The 18,452-nt window shown below is 33.2% G+C and overlaps 1 protein-coding gene across 6 annotated transcripts in view; it reads left to right on the plus strand.

The window, feature by feature from the left end:
• RANBP17 (RAN binding protein 17) overlaps positions 1-18,452 on the plus strand; it is a 263,837-nt gene that overhangs the window by 53,193 nt on the left and 192,192 nt on the right. For all 6 annotated transcript variants that reach the window (XR_002123189.1, XR_002123188.1, XM_019635965.1 and 3 more), the window contains 2 exons: positions 1,378-1,483; positions 10,402-10,537. Coding sequence is in view for 4 of the 6 variants with exons in the window: in XM_019635965.1 (XP_019491510.1) it covers positions 1,378-1,483; positions 10,402-10,537 (242 nt within the window). In the remaining 2 variants the exon portion in view is untranslated. The remainder of the gene's footprint in view (positions 1-1,377; positions 1,484-10,401; positions 10,538-18,452) is intronic.

The following is an 18,452-nucleotide window of genomic DNA, read 5'->3' on the forward strand; positions in this document are numbered from 1 at the left end:
CTACATGGGGTTTTTTTTCCTGTTACCTTTTTCACTGATTATACATTTATAATTCATAAAACTGAATTACTTGATCTTATTAGTGATCTTATTCTCTTATTTAATCTGCTTCACATTGCTAGTGTACAAGACTGCATAATTGGTTAATTTTTATTCAGTTTTGTGATAGATTAAGGGATGTGGATACTAGCCAGGTTATATTTCTAACAGGAAGTTTGTCGTCTCAATAGGCTTATGTGTCTCCAGAATTTTGAGGTAGTTGATTAGTCGTAGTATGGTAATGACTGCTAGTACCCATAGGAAGACAGGAAGAATGAATGTGTTGTTTTTCTCCATTTATTTATCCTTCCTAAGTCTTCTAACAAGCACAGTCTCTTTTGTGACTGTTCAATTCAATACCTGGTTGAAAACAAATAACACTTTAATTCACTTAAAAAGATTTCCCAGTATCGAAACATAATTGATTTCAGTATTATGAAATAGCCTGCTCATCTTTGAAAAATCAGTCCCCAAGAATAGCACAAAATTTTTTAGCAAGATAATTGGTATGTTGTTAATTATTCATAAAGGTCTCAAAAATCTTGGAGAATCTGATACACAGATCAATGATTCTAGAGATGTAAAATAATATGCCTTAAATAAAAACCATTCAATATAAATACCTCCGTTTCTAAACTGTCAATGTTAGCTGCCACAAAGTAAGATTTGTGAAAAGTAGATGTTTCCGCTGTGTCACTGTTGTAGAGTTATTTAACCCTTTGCTGCTGTTGCTCATGAAATTAATTTGGTTGTCAAACAATACGATTTACACAGTGAAAAACTTAGATTTTTAAAAATTATGCATGAAAATATAAAGTGAATAAGTTACCATCTGTTATGTTCCAAGCCGGAGCAGTATTATAAATGATCAGACTGGTACAATCATGACATGACCATTCAGAAAAGATTCTGGTCATTGGATCATAGTGGTACTTACTGACCAACAGCCTGGATCTAGACATTGTATTTGGTGTTTTGTTATCAAATTTAATTTTTAATTATAAATCTTCAGGGTAGATATTATTTTCTTCATTTTGCAAATGAAAACTCTAAGATGTAAAGGGGTAAGTAACTTATGCAAGATCACATGGCAAATTGCTAGAGCTGAGACTCAAACAGTTTTATCTGCTCTAAAATCTGTCATTTTCACAGTTACACTTACTGCCTTAATAAACTTAAAACCCAATTCTTCATTCTCTCTCGAGAACTGAGTTCACAACAGTTTAACATTTGTTTGGAAGAATAGATCATTTTCCTAATTTTGGAACTTTCTGAAAAAAAATAAGCTTTGTTTCTATCAGTACTTAATAAATATTTTTCTTTCTTTTTATGTATTAGGGCGTCTTGCGTGGCTGGTATACTTAGCTGGGACAGTTGTTGGAGGAAGATTAACATACACCAGCACAGACGAACATGATGCTATGGATGGAGAATTATCCTGTCGGTAAGTAATGGCCATACAGCGTACAGAAATGTATTACCAAGTACGTAGTTAAGAAATTTAGTTATTGAGCTGGTATTAGGAGCTAAAGCATTTTGTATTTGGCCTTTTGAGGAAGATGGTCTTTTGCTTTCTACTCATGAGAAAACCAAGGCTTAGAGTTGAAGTGTTGTGTAGATTTCATCTCTGATAAGTGGTATAGTCAAATATATTTTAATTTGTTGTATGATGAAAATTTAGGCTTCTTTTTTATTTCTGACAAACCATGCAAAATTGGTGTTTATTGGGATGGTGGCAAAATATCGGTAACATACATCTGGTCAAAATCAGTGGATAGTTAGTTATCCAAAACAAGCTTTGTTTATGATTGTTGAGTAGATTTTTCACTTCATGACCATAGCCTTAGTAAGAAGCAACAAATGACCGCATATTTCTATTCTAAACTGAGGACTATTACTGCTTATGAATAATATGAGTGAGCTGGTTTTCCACATATTTTATTTTTTAACAACATCTTTATAACAAAGTAGTGCTTGTTTTTATTGAACATTTATAAATTCAAATGAAAAGGAAAGTCATACATTGTTTGGAGGTAACTACTACTGTTACTTTGGTAAAGACCTTGAATCTTTTTAATTAATGCTTGAGGGTATACTGTATATATATATCTTTCAGCTTTTTAAAACAATTATACAATAATATTTTATAAACTAAAACGGGGATACTAATTATAATACCTAATTCATTTTGGGATTTTATTAGGATTAAATGAGTTAATATTTTTAATACCTGACAAATAGTAAGTACTATATTACTAGAACAAAAAACAAAACTAAAAACCCAAACACTTCTTTTTAAAAAACTCAAACATAGTACTGTGAACATTTTACCTAGACATGAAATATTCTAAGCTGTACCATAATTTAAACAACCCCTTGGTTTGGGAATTTTAGGTTGTTTCTCAATTTTTTCTTATTAGAAACTGCCTTGAGGCAAATATTCTTTTAGTTACATCTTCATGTAGATCAAAATAATTTCATTAGTTAATTCCTAGAAGTGGAAAAGCTGGTTGAATGGTAGGTAGCATTTTGAACACTTGGAATACATATTACCAAGTGGCTTTCTGGAAAAGTTGTACCTGTTTGTTCTCTGAGCCCAAAGGCTATGAAAGTTATCTTTTTCTGCAGTTGAGCTGAATAATAGAATTCTTATCTTTGCCAGTTGGTATATAACAGGTGTCTCATTTGAATTTGTATTTCTTTGGTTACAAGTGGTGTGAAACATTGTTTTCCATTCCTGTTCTTGCCATTTGTAGTTTCTCTTTGTGATTTTTTAAATGTGTATAGATTGTATCATTTACCTGGTTTTCTTTTGTGATAATGTTTCCTAATTTAATACAACTCAGTATTTATCAAAGATCTTAATATTTTGCTGTTCCTTTAAAAAATGTCTCCATATTTTTAATTTGTTTTAGAGATTTCTTTTTTACTGGCTTTAAATATTTATGTATTCATATCTGTGAATTTTTTCGTTCATGTTTTCTCCATTGCGCAAGCTTAGAAAAGTTGTTCTGTACCTCAATAATAAAAATACCCACCTACATATATTTTCCCTTAGTTTTATGGCTTCAGCTTTTTATATTTAATTTTTAGTATAGCTGACATTCATTTTTTATATAATTTTTCCAAAGTTTCCAAAGTGTTAACCAATGAATGTCAACCCTACCCTCTGCTGATTTGAAATACCACTTTTATTTCACACAGAATTCTTATGTGTTTTTCTAGGCCTTTCATTCTTGTCCATTGATCTTTGAACTCTATTCTTACACACTATCACACTACTAAAGTTCTTAAAATTGTTATTCCTGGTGGTATTTCCCCTAATTATTATTTTTAAATACATTCCTAAGTGATTCATAAATTTGTTCCCATTTTGAATAGACAGTCTTTCTTCATTCCATATCCTTTTTAACCATTGAACTAGCTCTTTCCAGTGAAATTTGAATCTGAATGGAACATAAATATTTTTAGTTTTTCTAAGATTTATTATTTGCAGTATCAAATCCCTTTAAAATATGAAAGGGGGCATTCTTAAAATGTTTTGGTTAATTTTAAACCAAGTAAGCAATTAGCCTCTGTACTATCTTTTAATATAACATTACATATTTAGTAAACTGGGAATTAAGTATACTTTTTTCTATAGCTAGCTTGATTTTTTAAAAGTTTTTATCATCAAGTGGGGAAATAATCATTGGCACTATTTTCCTGCAAAATATGTAACAGGAAATAAACAGGTGTATATTTGCCAAGTAGAAAAATTTAATTTTCTCTTTAAGCAGCAAACATATTTAACTTTAAATAAGATTTGTTTTGTGTTTTAGCCTACATCCCCTCCCTAGAAAACAGAGCCTTAAGTGATGTTTATGGGCTAAGGTTTTTTTGGGGGGTAGGGAGAAGGGTGCATTTTAGGGAAGAAAGAATGAAGGAAAAGAAGGAAATGAGAGAATAAGAAAACAAGTAGAGTCAGTCCTCATTATTCACAGATTCCATATTGCAAATTTGCCTATTTGCTAAAATTTATTTGTACCCCAAAATCAACACTCATGATGCTGTTATAGTCATTCTTGGACATGTGCATAGTGGCAAAAAGTTTGAGTTGCTGGATGTGCACTTTCCCAGCTGAGGGAAACAGATGCTCTGCCTTCTTATTTCAGTCCTCATATTGTAAATAAGCATCCTTTCTGCTGTCTATTTAGAGCTATCGTTTTTGCATTTTTGTGCTTTTTGTTGGTGGTTTTGCAGTTTAAAATGGCCCCCAGCCTAGTGCTGAAGTGTTGGCTAGTGATCCCAAGCACAAGGCTGTTTTGTGCCTTAGGGAAAAAATACATGTTTAGGTAATTTTCATTCAGGCATCTTGTACTGCTATTGGCTGTGAGTTCAATGTTAATGAATCAACACTATGTATTAAACAGGTGCCTTTAAACAGAAACATGCAGAAAACTGGGCTGTGTGTTGATCAGTGGATGAAAATATTGTGACCATAGTTCCTCAGGGGCCTAATCCCATATTTCTTTTAGGAGCAGTGGTTCAATATTCAGTAATTGAGTTTTCACGGCAACTCTATAGAACATAACAACCACGAATAATGAGAATCAATTGTAGATAATGGTGCATTACACACCTGCTTGCTCACTTTCACGGGCACTTTGCCCAGAGACCACATGGAACCACTGTGTCTCAAGACAGTTGGTGTTGGTAGTAGGGGGATGGCGACCAAGGGCAAGCAATTTATCTGTTCACTTATTTGTGTCTCATTTCTTATTGGTTGAAGTCTGCTCCTGGGGTGTTTGACTTTTCCGTACTTCTTAGTTGTGTTCCCTGGGCTCTCTGAGAAATGGCTGGGGAAGCCAGAACTTCTGTTGAGTTGGATGCAAGGGCCGGAGCTGTGGCAGCTCCCTCCTTTCCCCTGGGTGAGGATTTATAACTGCGGGAACTGTGTGAGTCTTCACTGGGGCTATTGGCAAATGGTTGAGGCCAGGGGTGGGCGAGAGATGGTGGTGGGTTGGTGGGTGTGTGAACAGGGCCAAGCACTTTCAAGGTGAGGCACATACTGGGACTTCCATATTTTGTCTCGAAAAATCATAAATACGTGTTTTAAAATACTGAGATTTTTAAATTAAATAAAAATGATGATTTATGTAGTACTTTAAAATATCAATTTCATATGAAGAAGTGCTAAGTAACTAGAACAGTAATATTGTTGCCTTCTGTATTATTACATGATAACTTTCTAACTCCTGGGAGAACACTACCAAATTAGAAGATTGCAAAGCTCCTGCCAAAAATCTATGTGCTATTTTATCGGGAAAAGTTTAATATTCATAAAAGCTCCCAATATTATGATAATTATAATTAAAACATGTTGCTTTAACATATTAAATATACCACTTTAACTTAGCAAGTAAATATATTTGTGCTCAGGCCATACAATTCTAATTAAATGGAGATCATTTTAATTTTATAGTCATTTCAGTTTCATTCATCATGATCAGAATGTAAACCTCTTGAGAGATTCCCCAGGGATTTTGTCTTATTCATTCTGTATTTTTTCATTTTGCTAGTTGCTAGTAGAGTGGCTGCTGTTTTCAGGCTCATTCCTGTCGGCTCCATCACCCTGTTTCTCCTTGTTGCTCTCACTTGCTCAGCTGTCATCCCTCGTCATTCGTTGAAGACTGACAACTAGCTCCTAGTTTTCCTCTCTCTCCCAAACCCGACTATAGACATAGATGGCTTCAGCTTCCTTCCTATCAGGTCATGGTACTCTCCTCTTCTCTACCCATAAGCTGCCGTTGGCTTCCCATCCCATACGAGACAGACTCGAGAGTCCTTGCCATGGTTCAAAGCATCTTGTATTGCTTGTCTGACCTCATTTTCTATCCTTTCTCATTCAACTCAACCACACTGGCCTCCTTGCCATTTTCTGAGGATTACCAGTGTGTTTTCACTTTAGGGCCTTTGAGCTTTTCTGCTAGGAACGTTTCTCCCAGATGTTTAGATAATGCTCCCTCCCTTCAGTCAGGTGTGTCCTAGCTGTCTCTTCCCCCTTTGACCTCTCTATCTATAATAACATTCTTATTTTACTTTATTTTTCTTTATAGTACTTATTTTCCCATGCCATACGTTTGTTAATTCCACAATAAGGGAAGCAATAAGCTTTAACTGCTTTGTTCATGGTTGTATTGTCTCGTCTGCCTGGCAAAACCTTAACCCTGAAGGAAATCAGAGTTTTCGCTAATGTGTTGAGTGATAATAAAAGAAATTGCACACCTCTAGAGATAGATACCATTGTCAATTAAGATGTCATTTTTTACCTCAAATGAGCCCTCAGCATTACTTAGTGATTCTATGTTGTTTTAGTAATTCTCGTCTTCTGACTTCCAAACACCTAAGGAACTTTTTCTCTCAATACTCTACCTCTTTGTCCTGTTCCACCCTAGAATATTAGGAATCCCCGCTAATCTCTTTGTAGTGTTTATTATAGCACTTGTCATTCTTTATGCTAATTTTTTGTTTTATTGTTTTTCCTTGCATAAAGAATAGATTTTTGGAGAACTGGGAAACACGCATCTTGCTCTGAACGCCTAACACACACCTGCCATATGGTAGGCCGTTGGGTATTTGTTGACTAAATAATTATTTAGTTAATTGGATACCCAGGGGACTATAAAATGATTATCCAAAATTTATTTCTTTCTATTTGAAATAGTGTGTTTATATTAGATCAAAATTATTTAATGATATGTTTGTCTTTTTATTTCCTCTATGCTCTTTACCAAATAAGATAAAGGAAAAATAAATGTAGGACAATAATTTGAAGGTGAAGTGAATATTATATATATACAACACAAGCTTTCGTCTTAAGCACTTGTTAGAGGTGGCCACAAATCTTTGAAGGACACTGTGGCAGAGATTACTAGTTGTCCCATATCTCTTCTTCCCTTCTTCTGCAGCAATGGAATACCCGATTATTTTGCTGGGCATGTGGCCACCTGAATAAAGACTAGATTTACTAGACTCTCTTGCAGCTAGGTATAGTTAAGTGATTATGTTCAGCAATTGGATGTAAGTGAATGTGGTATGTGAACATAATGGGTGGAGCTGAGGAAGCTATCTTAGACCGTAAAGTCATTGTGTGAGTGAAGGCAAGTGTAACAACAAGATGGAAGGAACCTGAGTCCCTGATACACCATGGAGCACCAAGTAGTCCTTGGAGTTTTGCGTGAGAGACAAATAAACATATATATTGTTTAAGCCATTGTTATCTTGAATCTCCGGCACTTGCAGCTGAACTTCTTGTACAACTACCAAAACTTCTTTGGTAAATGGATCATGTACCCTCCTGGGAATTCTTTCCTACTTTCCTGGGGATGTCATTGCTGCTTAGGAAATGCAGATTGGCAGCTTAATATGAGTTGTAAAGGCACCCCAACAAACTGTCTTATGGTTTCATATCTTTCTTGGAGTTTGGAGTAAATGCTATAAAAGAAATAAAAGTAAATAAGAGCAAATATGTAGAATTTTCAAAGAACTAGAGTAGGAAAAGAGAGGTCCTAGTCAAGAATTTAATAGTAAGATGTGCCTTATAAGTCACTTGAAAAACCAGCTGGATCCAGAGACAAAGTTTGATGTATATATCCGTGAATTTAACTAAAAATTACTCCAACAATCTGCTAATTCACCAATACATAGACTTTAAAAGTCAGCTTTGTCTCTTCTCTCCAAATTAGATAATAAACACATCTTCAGGGTGAGGGGGTGAAACCTGGTCACACTAATTCTTAAATTTGATCTTTAGTAAGTTTTCCTTCATAAATTTTTATGGTATTAAAGATATTTGGTAAGTAAAGGATACTTTTAAATAAGTAGCTTAATGTATAAATATAGGAAATAACTATAAATGTAGTTGTCAAAATATTATTTCGTAACACTTTGGCAATAAGTACCAAGATTTTACAAGAAGTTTATATGATGTAACCTAGACATTTTGTTTCTAGAAATCTTTGGTAATAGGGAAGAGGACTGTAGTTATATTTTACTGAAATATGAGAATTTATATTTAAAATAAGATGATTAAATGTTAACATAGCCTTAATATTATACAACCATTAAAAATAATGTTTTGGGTAATTAATAATATGAAAAAATAATCAGTCAAGATATATTTAGTGAGACAGATCTGTGGAATAGAATAATAGGTCCCGTAAGTAATTTGAATGCATAAATGAATTTAGTGTATATGATAAGGGGTCATTCAAAATGGTGAGCAAAAAGATAGACTAGACAAGAAAGAAATGGTGTTGAAAAAGCTGGGTAGCCATTTGAGAAAAAATGATCCATATCTCATTAGATATGTTCAAGATAAGTTGAAATGTATCATAGAGGTAAATGTAAAAATGCGAAACGGAAGCACATATCAGATTCAGGCAAGATCTTGTTTTGTTATTATGCAACATCCATAAAAGAAAAAATTGATAACAATTTTCTGCATAAGGAACACAACAAAAACTTCTACGTGGCATTAAAAAATACAATAATCAAAGTCAAGAGGCAAATGAAAAATGAGGAAAAATATTTGCAGCTCAGTCATAGGCATAGGGCTCTGTTTTCTAATATATAAAGAATTTGTAGAACTTAGCAATAAAAAGGCACCCAGTAGAAAAAATTGGCAAAGGATATGAACGAACAGGTCGTTATAAAGGACATAAATGTGACTTAAAAACATGGAAAAATTTTAACCTCACAACGGAAATAAAATTAAAACTATACTCAGATGCCATTTTTCACATTTCAATAAATCCTTAAGTTTAATATCCTGCATTTTCTATGTGCATATGGACACTCATAGACTGATGATAGTATAAAGTGTTTCAATTTCCATGGAGGGCAATTTGGTAATAGCTATCGAGATTATAAAGTTTATATTCTTTAAGCTAGTAGTTTTACTTTGAGAAGTGTGTATTGTAACTGTACATGTGTGAAAAGTGGTTTACAAAATTGTTAATTTCAACATTTTTGTAACAGCAAAAAATTATAAACAACTTTAGCATCCACCTGTAGGGGAATGTTTGAAAATATGTTACGGCTGTATAATGGAATGTTCAAGAGCTGCAAAAGAGAATAAGGAAGACCTTTATGTCTAATATGGAAAGATCTGTAAGCTCTATTGTTAATGGAAAAAGCTGGGCAGAACGATAAGTGTAGTATGCTCCCTATGTTTCAGAGAGTTGGCAGGATCATACGTAGTCGTATTTGCCTGTACATACATTTTAAAAAGCCTCTGGCAGGAAGCGAACTATTAACAGTGTGTGTGTATATGTTCTGTATGCCTACATGGAGGAAGCGGGTGGGTCAGGCCAGGCATAGCTGCCTTTGGGCAGTTAGATCAAGAAGAAGAAGGTGCTCCTGCCTCAACAACCCCTACTTCTGTCTCTTTAAAATGATGGTTACAATATGCTGATTGTGTTAGCACCGGGCACTTGGGCGCCATCCACTGGAAACTTCATGAAAATAGATCATAAAAGGATTTCTCTTTTGGAAATTCTAGACTAAGCTTTTCATAATACTGAATTAAGTTTTTTTTCTCTAGGAAATTTAAGTTAACCTTCAGTTATTTATGATTTTCTGTTAATAATAGTTGAACACTTGTATTAAAATATTACAGTCATCTTGTAATTTATTTCAGGTGAAAATTTTGTTATTTATTAAGAAAGTGATATCGCTTGATCAGTGTACCTCTTGTTTTGTTTTGTTTTGTTTTGTATTTTGAATCATGTGACCCCAAAATATATAATTATTTGAAAATAGAAGGTTTAATGAAAAAGTAAAACCCAGAACTACATAATCAATATTATTCTTTCTTACTAAAATTTTATATATACATAGATATTAACTTATACCTATGTATCTATATTATATTCATAATAACTGTAGCTACTTAAGCTATGTATATTATATATATATGTCATGTATTGGGTTGTCAGAAAAGTCATGACGTATTTTTTCTATGTTTTTCGTTGCAGAAATGCATCATGACTTTTCCAACAACTATATATATATATATATATATATATATATATATATATATATATATAATTTTTTTGTAAAATAAGTGTATGAATAGGCGTATATGCATATATATGTCTATGTATGTCCTAGGAAAAAAGACTAGAAGAAATTAGACCAAATTATAATATCTCTTAGTGGTAGGATTTTAGATGATTTTAAAAATATTTTTATAAGCTTTTATATTTTGCCACTTTTTACAGTAATTACATATATATTGCATTATATTGATAGTAAATGTTTTAATGTTGTTTCTTTAAGAATTTTTACTGAAGCTTTTTTTCTTTCCTTCGTGAAAAGAGTTTTTCAGCTTATATCTTTAATGGATACCGGATTGCCCCAGTGTTCTAATGAGAAAATAGAGCTTGCAATTCTGTGGTTCTTGGATCAGTTTCGTAAAACATATGTTGGTGATCAACTTCAAAGAACCTCAAAGGTAGGTTTTTACTAGAGATTAAAAAATGTTATTGAAGATGAAAAAAGATGTTCACACAACAGCTTTGAGCTGAAGGATATATCTATGCAATTCCTACATAAGAAATTTAATCAGTTGAAATCAATTAATTGGTATTGAAGGCAATGTGAGATTAATTTGCTCTTTTTATTTACTGTTTTCTTTGAAGATTAATTGGCAGAGTTAGTGAATGTTTTTATGTGGCTAGTCATTAAATAGTTAAGATTATTTTAAACACTTTAATGGATTTTGCCTTATTGTATTGTAGTTCACGGTTTAAAACATAAGATTTACTCTTTTAGTAGTTCTGGGATTTTTCTGGACACTTATTTATTTATGTGGTTTCTAGTATATTTTTCACTCATTCCCCGGCATTTTTACATGATATATTATGATGACTAGGAGAGTCAGACATGTCTTTGAGAGGCCACAGTTAAATCACCTTAATGTGGAGAACTCTTGTCCTATGATAATTGAAAGACATTACCATCAGGAAATTTAGATGAATTGGTCCTGAGGCATAATGGGAGATTATTGAGGGCATGTATGTGATCCCTCACCAGTGTCTTCGTAGTACTTGTGACCCTGAGTAGGACCTGTGAGATTTCTTCTTCTTCTTCCTGGAAGAGTAACCCTTTCCAAGTCCTTCTCTGTAACAAGTCCCAAGGATATTCTTATCTCCTTTGGATTTATAGTTTGTATTATGATGTTGAAGTACTTCTTATTTGAAAAGTCTAGAAAAAATTTTTTATATTGAACTGAGCTTTATTTTTTCCTGGGAAATTTAGCTCGACCTCCAGTTCATGTATGGTTTTCTGTTAATAATAGTTGTAAAGTTGTGTGAAAAAATATTTGTTTGATTTTGTTAAGATCATCCTTTAGTTTATTTCAGGTCATTTTATAGTTTTTGTTTTGTTTGTTTGTTTGCTTGCTTTTTAAATGATAGCTTGATGCTTTCTTTGTCAAATATATTCTGATATTTTATTGCCATTTCGGATTAACATCAATAAAATTTTCTTAGAATTTAGCTACTACTGAATGAGACCATTAGAAAGAAAAGGAGTGGCTAGAAATAAATGTGTTAGGTTGGCACTAAGACAAATTAGAATCAGACAAAGTTACATGGTATGAAATCTATATAGGGTGCCTCTTTTAGAATCCTAGATGTGTTACTTAAAGGTTGAGTTATGATTGTTTTGCTTTAAATGTACCCAGAGAGTTCATTATCTTGCTTTTGCAAAAGTGAATACTCGTGAAACATTACAAATTCAATATCCATTTGGTCTGGGTCTTAAATCAGAACTGTATAATATGGATAGAAAAGTCTTCAAATGTGGTGTTTAAGTCCTTGGAAAGAAATATGTTAAGTAAGAGTACTTCTTTTAGGGCAGTGGGATTTGGAAAACAAGCACACACACCTACTATCTTTTAATATAAGGTCATTTTGAAAAAAGTGAATTATAGAAGAATCAGATTTTCTTTTTTGAAAGAGCTTACACAATAGAAAAAAAAAACATCAGACAGGTGTTGATTCTTTTATCAAAACTAACATTTTTGGTGTATGTATCTTACCATATTTTCAGAGCGTGTAGGCCTAAAATGATGTTATTTCTAAGACATTCCTGCTACATTACCCCAAAGCGAAGCCAGTGCTTTCCACTTTTCTTTTTGTCTGGCTAGTTTTCCTATTTGCCTTTATAGGAACTGTTTTTTGTTTAATATGCACCCAGGCACTCTTCTGGGAACTTTTCACAGCCTCTCTAGTCCTTAAAACAAGCCTGAGGTTGGTATTATTGTTCCCATTTACAAATGAAAAAACAGACTGTCTAAGACATTTATAAGTTTTCTACATACTATTTTTCTGGCACCAACTAAGGAAGAGTAAATGGAAAATATTTTTTGGTTAGTGTATTGTCGCATTGCAAATTGTGGCAAAAAAAGGGGAGCGTGTGGATAATAGAAGAGAATAATGTTTAGGGTGCACTTATTTTGTACTAGGGACTATACTCTTAAGCATAATCTCATTGGATTGGATCATGTAGAGTACAATTTATAAAGGTCTTCCCACCCCCTTTTCTATGTATGTTCATGCTTCGTTACTCCGTATTTCTGCTATATACTTCACGTGTGCTAAAATTTTCTGCTCCTTTAACAGTCTGCGTTCTGTGTCAGTCCTGGACCTTTGAACAAAATGTTTCCTCTGCTTAGAACCTATTTCTTTTAAATCCATCTCCCACCTCCCCTGCCTTACTCTGCTAACTCCTACTTACCTTTCACATCAGATACCCCATCCTGTAGGATACCCTTCTTAACTTAAGTTCTGGGAGAGTTTCTTTTCTCCGTATTCTATAGCACCCCCTGTTTCCTATTTTAGCATTGTTACATTGCATTGTAAGTATTTGTTAACAAAACATATATAGACCGTTATTTGGGTTAGGACTGTTTTTGTTATCATCTCTGAGTGCCTGGCATATTGCTTGTATGCATTCTATTAGATAATGGTTGAATGTATTTTATATATATATAAAATTCCATAGGAATTGGGTCTAGACTTCAGGTAATAAAGGCTATGTTCTTGAGTTGGAAAATAATACTTACTTTAGTGAAATTGTTTGGCAATTTTAAATAGGATATACTATTAAGCATCTTGAAAATTTTATAGAAGCCCCGCATCTGCAAAATAATATAATTATAGAAGTAAGTGTTTAAGGATCCAAGGTGGAAACATTGAAGAGTCCTAATTGACATGTAGAATGGAAGTATGTCCTATGATGGAGAGAGAATCATAAAAGTAGCTGTAGGCTTTTATTGAACAGTAGCCTGTGTCAAAGACTTTGCACAGCATTTGTCAGGCATCTAACTTTATCTCACAAGAACTCCATGAAAATAGTTATTTTTATTAACTCCCACCCCATCTCTTTTATATATATGGAGCTGAGACTTGGAGTAGTTAATTAATGTGTTTAACTGGTTGAATTTGCGTTTGAACTCAGGATACCTGATAACAGAGCCTGTGCTATTAACCACTTTGCTATGTTGTCTCCTGTTGGATCTTTAACTGGGATACTGAATGGGCCCTTCAAACTCAACAGGTTCAAAAAAACCCTTTTCTACTTTGAGGAAGATTGACTTTGAACCCCAAATTACTACCACTTTATTCTTACTTCTTATATCTGATCTGTCACCTAATCTTGCTGATATTCTTTTCTAAATCTCTCTCATTTCTACTCCTTTCTCAGTCCCCTTCCTTTTTATCCTCATTGTTACTACTTGTCATTTCTCACTGGATTTCAGAAGTCCTCTAATTGTCCTCTTCGTTTCCATTTTGCCCTCCCCCACTCCAGTCCATTTTCCTTACTGCCACCAGAGTAATCTTTTCTTTAGGAGAAAACCAGAGAGAATAATGTAATGAACACTCATACACCCATCATCCAGCTTTGTCAAATATGAACACTTTGCCATATTTGCTTCAGATCTGCATATTTTTAAATTAAATACGAATGACCTGTCGTTGCTCTGATTCTGTTCTTCTCACTTCTTGCCCAAAAGTAACCACTATCCAAAATTTAGTGTTATTTGCATGCATGGTTTTATTTTCTCACATCTTTTTATAAATATAATACTAGACTTTATAGAAAATTATTATTCAGGAACTTGCCTCTTTTGATCAACATTGTCTTTGAGATTTATCTATGATACATATAGTTCTAATTTATTCTAATTATTGAATTGTATTGCAGTATATTACTGTGCATTATATATTTATTTTTTTCTGTTAATATATGTTAGGTTGTTTCCAATTTTAAAGTTTACAAAAAGCACTACAGTAAACGTTCTAACGCCTTTTTCTTCATGCATATGTATGAGTTTCTTGAAGGTAAATACTAGGAGCGGAATTTCCAGGCTGTGCAATATACATATCTTCAGCTTTACAAGATATTATCAGGTTGCGCTCCTAAGTGTTAATAATAGTTTGTTCTCCCTCCTCCAGCAGAGTAGGTATGTGTTGCTGTATGTTGTCATAATACTTGGCTTTTGTTGGACTTTAAATTTTGCTAATTTTTAGGAAACAAATTTCTTTTCTGTGCCATTTGTCTGCTTACAATTCTTATTGCCTTCCCATTATTAACAAAATAAACTCCTTCTTATGGTCAAACTTTGCCTCCCTTTGCAACCTTTTCTTTTTATGCTGCATTTCAAGCTGTGACGTGATTTGTGTCTGCTGCTGCCTCTTTCCCTCCTCCCTGTTTCTACTCACTGTCTACTGAGTATTAATAAGTAACTGCTATATATTGAGACCAGGGGTATAAAGGAAAATGGAATGGTCTCTCTCCCCCGTAAGTTTTCAATTACAGGGCAAGTAAAGAACAAAATATAAAATTTACCCACTTACACATTAGAACAGTATATAAAGAAAAGACCGAGTATTAAATAAGTGCTGCTGAGACATTTGGTTATCTGTGTATAAAAATTAGGATTATTACTTCACAGCATAGAAAAATCACATCCAAGTAAATTAGAGGACACAGTATGAAAAGCCGGAGATTATGATTTAGGGATAGGGAATGATTTTTTTAAGACATAAAAGCCCCAACTGTAAATCCAAAGGTTGTTAAAGTCTACCCATAAGACAGTAAAAACTGGATTAAGGACACAATAAACAAAGTAAAAAGACAAGCTTTAGACAGGGTAAGACATTTGCAATACATGTAACAAAGGGAATCAATATTCAGTTATGGAAACAATTTCTATGAATCAGTAAGAGAAAAACACCCAGTAGAAAAATGGACAAAAGATACAAATAAACAATTTACAGAAGAGTAAATCACAATTGCCATTAAACTTGGAAAAGCGTTCATCTTTTCATGGGCTCAGGGGAAGGCAAATTGAAGCTACAGTGAGATACCATATCATACCTAATAGCTAGAGACAATTAAAAAGCCTGACAAAAGTAAATATTTGTGAGATAGTGAACTAGCAAACGCTAGGGCAACAACCCAGAAGGTAATTAAAAATACATATATAGTGAAAAAAAACCATTAAAGTTATTAAAATATTACACTAGAAAATATTTACTTAGTGTAAAAGAAGACAGTACAGGAAAGCTAGAGGAACAAAAAAAAGACATGAGACATTAAAAAAAAGTAAAACAGCTGACTTAAATTTAATAATAGCAATAAAAACATTAAATTTAAAATGAATTATACAATACAACCAATAGGCAGAGAATGTTAGACTGGATTTAAAAAATAAAAAACAGAAAAATAAATGTCCAACATGCTACCTACAGAACACACATTTTAATTCAAAGATACAAATAGATTGAAACTAAGAGGCTGGCAAAAGATATACAGTCAACAACTATAAAAAAGCTGGAGTGGCTATGCCAATATCAGAGAAAATAGCCTTTCAAACAAAAGATATCACTGAGGATAAAGAGGGACATTTTATAATAATAAAAAGGTCAATGTTTTGAAGAAGATAACAATTATAAACATGTATGTACCACACAACAGGGGCCCCAAATACATGAAGCAAAAGTGACAGAAATAACAGTAGTAATAGTTGAAGACGTTGATCCCTAATTTCATTAATGGACAGAACAACTAAGCAGAAGATCTATAAGGTAGTAATAGGTTTGAACAACACTATAAACCAACTAGACCACAGACAACTTTAGAACACTCCACCCAACAACAGCAAAATTGACATCATTCTTAAGTACACACAGAACATTGTCCAGGATAGATCATGCGTTTGACCACAAAACGAAACCCAATAAAAGGATTGAAATAATACAAAGCTTGTTCTCCAACCATAATGTAATGAGTGGAAATCAATAGCAGAAAGAAATTTTGGAAACTCATAAATATGTGGAAATTAAACAACACAGTACTAAATAACCAATGAGTCAAAGAAGAAATCACAAGGGAAATTAGGAAGTACTTCGAGGTGAAAGAAAGTGAAAACACAACATCCCAAAACTTATCAGATTCAGCTGAAGTAGTAGTACTTAGGAGTGACTGCACAGCTGCAAACACGTATATTAAAGAGAAGAAGCACGTTAGATAAGTAGGCCAAGCTTCCACCTTAAGGCGTTGGAAAATAAGAAGAAACTAAACCTAAAGCAAGTAGAAGGAAGGATGTAATAAAGACTGAAGTAGAAATTAATGAAATAGAAATTCAAACAATAGCAAAAATTAATGAAACACAAACTTGGTTCTTTGTAAAGATAAACAAAATTAACAAACCTTTAGCTAGAGTGACAAAGAAAGAGAAGACTCAAAGTACTAAAATCAGGAATGAAATAGGGGACATTACTATTGACCTTACAGAAATAAAAAGGATTATAATGGAATACTATGAACAGTTGAATGCCAATAAGTTACATAACTTAGATGAAATGGACAAATTCCTCGAAAGACATAAACTACTGAAACTGATCCAAGAAGTTAATAGAAATCTGAACAGACATAGAACGACTAAAGAGATTGAATTAGTAATCAAAGATTACCCACAAAGAAGAGCCCAGACCCAGATGGCGTCCCTCATGAACTTGACCAGACATTCAAAGAATTAATACCAGTTCTTCATAAATGCTTCCGAAAAGTAGAAGATGAGAGAACGCTTCCCAGCTTGTTCTTTAAGGCCAGTTTACTCATACCAGAACCATACAAATACATCACAAAAAGAAAACTACTCACCAATGTCTCATTTGAATATAGATGCAAAAAAACTAAAAAAAGAAAATACAAGAAAACTGAATCCAACAACTTTTAAATGTTTTCCCTTGTGATCAGGAGCAAGACAAGGATGTCTCTTTACTTGTGTTAGATATTGTACTAGAGGCTCTGGTCAGGGAAATTAGGCAACAAAATGAAACAAAAACACCCAGATTGGAAAGGAGGAAGTAAAGCTATCTCTGTTAACACATGACATGACCTTTTGTATAGAAAATCCTAAGAATCCACTAAAAAACTATTAGAACTAATAAACTAGTTAGTTTGCAGGATAGAAGATGAATATAAAAATCAATTGAATTTGTATGCACTTGAAGTAACCAACCTGAAAACTAAGTGAATAAAACGTTCCATTTACAATAGTATCAAAAAGAATTAAATCCTTAGGAATAACTTAACAAAAGAAATGCAAACTTTATAAACTGAAAACTAAAAAACATGGTTGGAACAAAGTAAAGAAAATGTAATAAATGGAAAGATATCCCATGGTCATGAATCAGAAGACTCAATATTATTAAATTGGCAATACTTCCCAAGTTGATCTACAGATTCAACACAAGCACTATCAAAATCTTAGTTGTGTTCTTTGCAGAAATTGACAAGCTTATCCTAAGATTCATATGTAAATTTAAAGGACCAAGAATAGCCAAAAATTTTTTGAAAAAGAAGAGCACTAGCAATGCCCAAACTTACTACAAAGCAACAATAATCAAAACAGTGAGGTACTGTCATAAGGATAAACATATAGGTCAATGAAATAGAATTCAGAGTCCAGGTAGAAACCCTCACATTCGCAGTCAGTTTATTTTCACAATACAATCTAAGGGTGAAAGAATAGTCTTTTCAATAAATGATGTTGGGACAACAGGATATCCACACAGAAAAGAATGAAGTTGAACCCCTGTCTCCCACCATACACAAAAATTAAGTCAAAATGAATAGGATCTAAATGTAATAGTTAAAATTATGAAACTCTTGGAAGAAAATATAGAAGTAAATCTTTATGACTTTGGATTGGGCAATAGTTTCTTAGATACTACACCAAAAGCACAGGCAACCAAAGAAAAAAACAGGTAAATTGGATTTCATCAAAATTAAAAACTTTTGTGCTTCAAAGGACATCATCAAGAAAATAAAAATGCAACCCACAGAATGGG

Source organism: Hipposideros armiger, unplaced genomic scaffold, assembly GCF_001890085.2.
Source record: "Hipposideros armiger isolate ML-2016 unplaced genomic scaffold, ASM189008v1 scaffold_25, whole genome shotgun sequence".
NCBI lineage: Eukaryota > Metazoa > Chordata > Mammalia > Chiroptera > Hipposideridae > Hipposideros > Hipposideros armiger.